The sequence below is a fragment of the Meleagris gallopavo genome, chromosome 12 (genome assembly GCF_000146605.3).
Source record: "Meleagris gallopavo isolate NT-WF06-2002-E0010 breed Aviagen turkey brand Nicholas breeding stock chromosome 12, Turkey_5.1, whole genome shotgun sequence".
Taxonomy (NCBI): domain Eukaryota; kingdom Metazoa; phylum Chordata; class Aves; order Galliformes; family Phasianidae; genus Meleagris; species Meleagris gallopavo.
This window is the reverse complement of record NC_015022.2, coordinates 17,731,977-17,737,884: the sequence shown is the minus strand read 5'-3', so window position 1 is coordinate 17,737,884 and position 5,908 is coordinate 17,731,977. Positions and strand designations below refer to the sequence as shown.

General features: G+C 41.5%; 1 protein-coding gene across 2 annotated transcripts in view; it reads right to left on the bottom strand.

Annotated features, from left to right (window-relative positions):
• MAP2K1 (mitogen-activated protein kinase kinase 1) overlaps positions 1-5,908 on the bottom strand; it is a 32,335-nt gene that overhangs the window by 25,928 nt on the left and 499 nt on the right. Inside the window, exon 1 of one of the 2 annotated variants that reach the window (XM_010717593.1) lies at positions 2,200-2,237. The exons of the other annotated variant lie outside the window; for it this stretch is intronic. Within the exon in view, the coding sequence (XP_010715895.1) occupies positions 2,200-2,222 (23 nt within the window). The 5' untranslated portion in view covers positions 2,223-2,237. Of the gene's footprint in view, positions 1-2,199; positions 2,238-5,908 lie in introns of those variants that run through there. 2 annotated transcript variants of the gene reach the window in all.

The window sequence follows — 5,908 nt, the reverse complement described above, 5'->3', positions numbered from 1 at the left end:
TAATAAAAAAAGGTCATTTTCAGCTACTAAGTAACACTGGAAGGTCTCAGAAGTAATCTGGTCCCCTCCAGAGGAAAATCTAGGACTATTCAATTAAAAGATGTACTGATCAGAAATTGCTGGATTTCAGTGCATCTCTGCATCCCTCGCAGGCACTGCCATGTAACCCTACAACAACCAGGACTCTTGCCACAAGAGACTGCTCTGCCCCATTCTGCTCCAGCCATTCATTCCTTTGCCACCCAGAACACAGGCATTTAAAACAACTGCAAAACATCACCTGCCAAGCCTATCTGAGATTCTTCAGTGAGGAAAGCTCTCAGTTCAACACAGATCAATGGTTCACTGGAAGAGATGGGACAAGGAAAGCACCAGGAACACACAGGCAGAGCAAGAGGAGGACGGAGGCTCTGGAGCAGCAGGATCTTGCATGTTTCCCATTGTGAAATCCCACCTTTGTAATTCTATCTGCAGAACTGGTGTGGGCAGAAAAAGAGAGTCAGGATCCAAACTAGCAGCTGGCACATTCCTTACCTCAGATCCCAGCAGAATACAGGAACGCTAATTCTTACTGCACAGTTTATTTGGTGCTCCTAAATTGATTGAGGCTTTCTGAACAATGACAAAGTCATGAGGAATGACAGTAAGTTTCCATGAGGGTAATAACACCCAAGCACAACATGACTCCACACTCTTACATCAGTGCTAACTGTCCTACATCCACACCTGGCAGACAGCTGCTAGTTCACAATTAAGAACAGCACAGGACGATTTGCTACTTGTGTAGTTATTACTTGTGTATTAGCTGTGTGTGCTTACTTAACTATTTTCTCAGCACGTGCATCCACAAATAATGGAAAGAGATAAGACTCAAACAAGCTTTTACTGTTTTATTATGACATGTCGTGCTCTATTAGCTTCTTAATTATTAAAACGTTATTTCTAATTCAATGAAGGACGGTGTCAAACTGAAGCAGATTAAGAAACTCTTACATATGTTTTAACCTAAATTTGGAGAATTTAGCAAACAACAAAACATTTCACTTACAAGTATCCAGCATTTATGACATTATGCCTAAAACGTTCTCATACCACCATACCAACAAGAATTGGCTAATTCTTCATTAACAGGTAGTAGGAAGAAAGGAAGATTTTTTTCCCCCCTTAGGTGTTTAAAGCTCTCAGTAGTTCTGTGTACACATTTAACTAAACTGCAATCCTGCCAGCTCATTCAGATCTCACCTCCCAGCACACTGCACACGTGTGAAAATGCCCTGAAGTCCAAGGAATTCCATACAGGGGCTGCCTCTCGGCAGAGACTGTGTTTTTAAAATAATAATAATCTATACAGTAGTAAATACAAAGCCAACAAGCAGAAGTGACACAGCAAGCATTACAATGAACAAACTGGCAAAGATGTTCCTTTCACTTCATTTAAACTGATAGCCAGGAAAAGTGAGCAAAAAGCTTTACTTTTTTTACAAAAAGTGCAGGAGAAACTCAGAGCAAGGCCTGCCCCCCACAGCCTCTGACTGCTGCTCACCTCTCATCCCTCAAGGTTTCAATGCAAGCCTGAAGACCAAAGAAATAAAAAGCCAATCTCCCACTCCAACCAGCTATTCAAAGCCCAAACTGAAGTTGCCTTGAGAAGGATACTGACAAACACAATGTTGCAAGACACACGGTAAACAACTTCAGAAAATTCCAATACAAATTGAAGTTCAAACCACTTTTGAGTAATTCCCAAATTATTCTTTGACAATCAAATAGAAACAGCCATACTTCTAGGTCATGGCAGCTAACTCAGAGCTTTCCTTCATGAACTGAAAGAGAACAACTAGCAAGCAACAAGAAAAAGATAACATATGTTAAGAATTTAAGCGTTCCCTTACAACTGGATTTTGCTGGTCACCAATTTCCAGGAAGTTACCCTGTAACATCTTTGGACTTTCTCTCAAGTCACATCCCGTGAAAAAAATAAATAAATACAGCTCCTAAGGTGATACAAACCTGCAGGCAGTGCTTGCTTGCATTCCTCTCAACGAGCTGCCTCCTTACGGCACCTTAAAGGAAGATGTTAACTCCACCTTTCCTTTCACATTTTCTTCTAGTTAAAATAGAAGTGTTCTTTCATACTGTTTTTAAAGCAGCTCAGCAGGAATATCTTACTCTGCTGTTCTATCTCATAAGACAACTCACCGTGTCACACCTGAGATGAGCATCAGGCTATTCCTCTGGAGCTGGAATCAAAGCTTAGCCTGCACAGGGGAGAAATCAGTTGACAGGAGGATACACAAGCTGTGTATTTGGAATTCTTTAAACAGACTGGGGGGGGAGAAAAACAGTACTTCAACTGCAGTTACCTTCTCAATACAAATGCTTATACAATAGAAAGGCAGTGACATTAAACCCAAGTTCCAGGCATTTCTGGAAAGTTCCAATTATATTACCAGAGACAGTAGTCATCTTTATTTACTCAGCAAAGGGAAACAGCACGGCTTCGGAGTAGCTATGGCAATAGGCAGACAGACCTAGATGTAAGTGACGGGCAGGCAAAGCAATCACGAAGTCTCTCTTCTGAAATTAAAGATTGTAAGCAGTGACAAACACGAACACACAGCTTAACTGCAGCATTAATCACTTCCACGACAAACAAAGGAACTCAAAAAAAAATTATAAAGGCTTCCTCACATTTTGTGGCTTGTTGGATTTTCCTGTTCAGTGACAAAAATGTGGACTATCTTTCACTTCTTCAAATGAACATTTGATAATAGCCTCTGATATATGCCAAAACATCCTATACACGTTATCTATCATTAAATACAACTTCTGTCTCAAGATATGAATTTAACCAGTTTTCACATAAATAAACACCTCCGGACATGGGAATTTTAATGCAAAATCCTGAGACCAGTGGAAGGCAAACTCATTATGCAGCCCAGCTTGTAAGTTATACCTTGCAATCAATAAAAAACACTGACTTTTAAATAAATTGAGGAGTTTCTAGCAATTGGTAACAGCTGTCAGATATTCCAAAGGACAAGGAAAAGAAGTTTTAGAGGAAGAGAAAGTGGTTTCTTTTAGCTGCTACAAGAGTGAACCATCCCAACATGGGCCAAAAGAACAGAAGTATCCCTCTCATTACATTCAGTTTTCATCTTTCTCCCATTTTCTCTGGGAAACCTTCACATATGCATGCCCACACAGCTCCAAAAGTACCAGAAAATAAATGAAGAAGCCAGCAGCTGGCCAGTGGCACTTGGCTTCATCCTGATGATCTCAAGCAACAAGGCACCAGGACAGCAGTACAGGTCCAGCTCTGCAATAACTGCTCCACAGCAGGAAGCATCAAAGCACGAGCAAAGCTCCCAGCACAGAAGGATCTCAGTGAGTTCTCTCTGGTGCACAGGAGGGCAGCCAGGGGATTTGGAAGGCACCAGAGAGAAGCAAAATACCCTGTACTAATTATTAAAGTAATAACTATGTATAGCATGCTACAAATACACAACCTGTTGTCAGAGAAATACATTATGAAATTGAAGAAAATATTCAGTATCTGCATATTTACATCACAGGCACCTCCATTCTCCTTTATAACACTTCATCAGGGTTTCAAACACATTCATGTGAGTTAGAATCAAGCCCCAGCACATACTTCAAATGCACCTCACACCGCAAGCTTTTTCTCCAGTCAATGAATTCCCAGCGCCAAACAAGGATGAGGACACAGGCAGGATGCATAGGAAGCAGGGCACCCTGAGTCACCTCCTCCTCTTATTTCTGCCTTTTCCACTTCCTTTCTGCCAGGAAGCAGAAGTACCATATGCACCCATCCTAGCTTCAGTATTTTAAAGCCAACAAGGGTACATGACTCCCTCATAATCTCTTCATGCTGCAGAACCTTCAGATTGACAGCTAGCAAGTTGCTGATGTTTAACATAAGACTGCTGATGACCAACCTATATCCAATTTGGTTTTGTACCAACATTCTCTTCAGGCCCAAAAAAAACTTCCTTCACTCACTTACAGAGAACAGCCATCTCACCTCTCAGTCTTCATTTTACTTCAGTAAATAATGAGATTTTTTTTCATCCCTTCTCAAGAGGTTCTGTGCTCTGGAGAAGAACAGAGAAGCAGCCAAGATCACTCACGCCAAAGCGACAGGTTTGTGTATTCTGGAAGCAGATGAGTGGCTGGAGACTCATGGCCAAAATTCCATTAAGTCAGGAACAAAGCTTTACAAAGCATTCGTGTGGTACTCAAACACCTCTACTGTTTATTTCAACTGCTAAGCAAGAGAAAAAATTACTGAGCAGATAATCAATCACCTTACAAAGAAGTAGAAAACCAGAACTTTTTCAGCTTGATTCCAAAGCCATTTCCAAATTCTGAAGCTATTATTCTTAATTTAAAGTCTTTCACAACGAGGATGTAATATCTGCAGGATGAGATAAACTAATTCTGGCTGTGTATGCACAACAGGCTACTGGAGCTGCTTCTTCACTGAGCTGTTTTTTTAAAGGTACTTGATACAACTCTAAACTTGGCAAAAGCCAGGTACAGGTCTAATACATAACAAAGAGCAGAAGCTCAGGAGATGCATATACCAAATGAATTAATGCACAAAAAAAAGTGCAGCAAAACAACACATCAGTGTAAACACAGCCCAGTACTCCCATGAGTCTCCCTAAGTTTCCAACATTATCAGATAGTAAAAATAATTAAATATGATAACAAATGAAGAAATATTTAAGAACCACAGCATTTAAACCAGTATGCCTTCTGATTCACTTGTGATAGCAAAACAAGAAAGTGATAGGTGTATCTATTCACTGCATCAAAAAACAACATGCAAAAGGGATCCCTGAAAATGAAATCAACTTATCCACAAATGCCTTGAAGAAAGTCACCTAGAAGGTACTATACAGGTGAATATGAAAATAAGACCATTTTGTCTCTTGATGCAGAAGAAAACCTGCATAATATTTCAGATTTATTTCTTGTATACAGTTGTAAATTCCTGCCACGGGAGAGTTTTTGAAGAGCTCATCCTTCAGCTCACCATCAAAAGACTTTGCTAGAAGTGCCACAGCTGGAGCTGCAAGATACTGAGTGCGCTCTGTGATGCTCAGGTGGTTAAGTAAGATCTGAGCCTGCCTGAAAATGTGGCAAAAACAGCAGCACACGTGGAACACTTTCAGCCTGAGATGTGCACATCTCACTGCAGTTCTGCACTGTGTTCCCTGACAGCAGAACATAAGCACATCAGAGCGTAGCTTGGGTATCCAAGGAGCTAACCATACAGGGGAAGGAATCCGTTCTTCCACACACACCCACAGCTCACACCTCTGTTACCAAGAAGCCCATCACCTCTGCTTAGAAACTAAGTGCTGATCTACCAACCTCACGGAAACTCCTTTTGTAACAAATACCGTGCAGTGCTGACACCAACTGCAAAACCAAAGCCCCACAGTAACCCTGCGAGCAAATGGAACAGTTCTGCACTCCCCGTCCTCCTTCCCTGCTCAAAGCACACTGGTGGTTTGCTCAGACCCCTCATACTTTTTCTCAGCACACAACACTTACCTGTATTACATCCAGGAAAGCTCAAAGGCATTTTCACCCAACACACCCCCTGACATACCTAGCATTACGTGCTAATTATTGGAAGATTTACTCAGATTAGTGCTGGTTTAGCTTAAATCCAAGGAAGGAAAAAGAAACCCACACTTTCCCTACGGATCTGTGACTCCTGATGTGCACACCTATGAAAAATACACCGTTAGAAGCGTAGGATTTGGCCCTTGATGTGTAATTATATAACCTCAGAACAGACCCCATTACCAACACAGAGTTCTGCCATCCCGCTCACCTCACGCACCCGCCCGGCACAGCTCTCCGCCCCGAC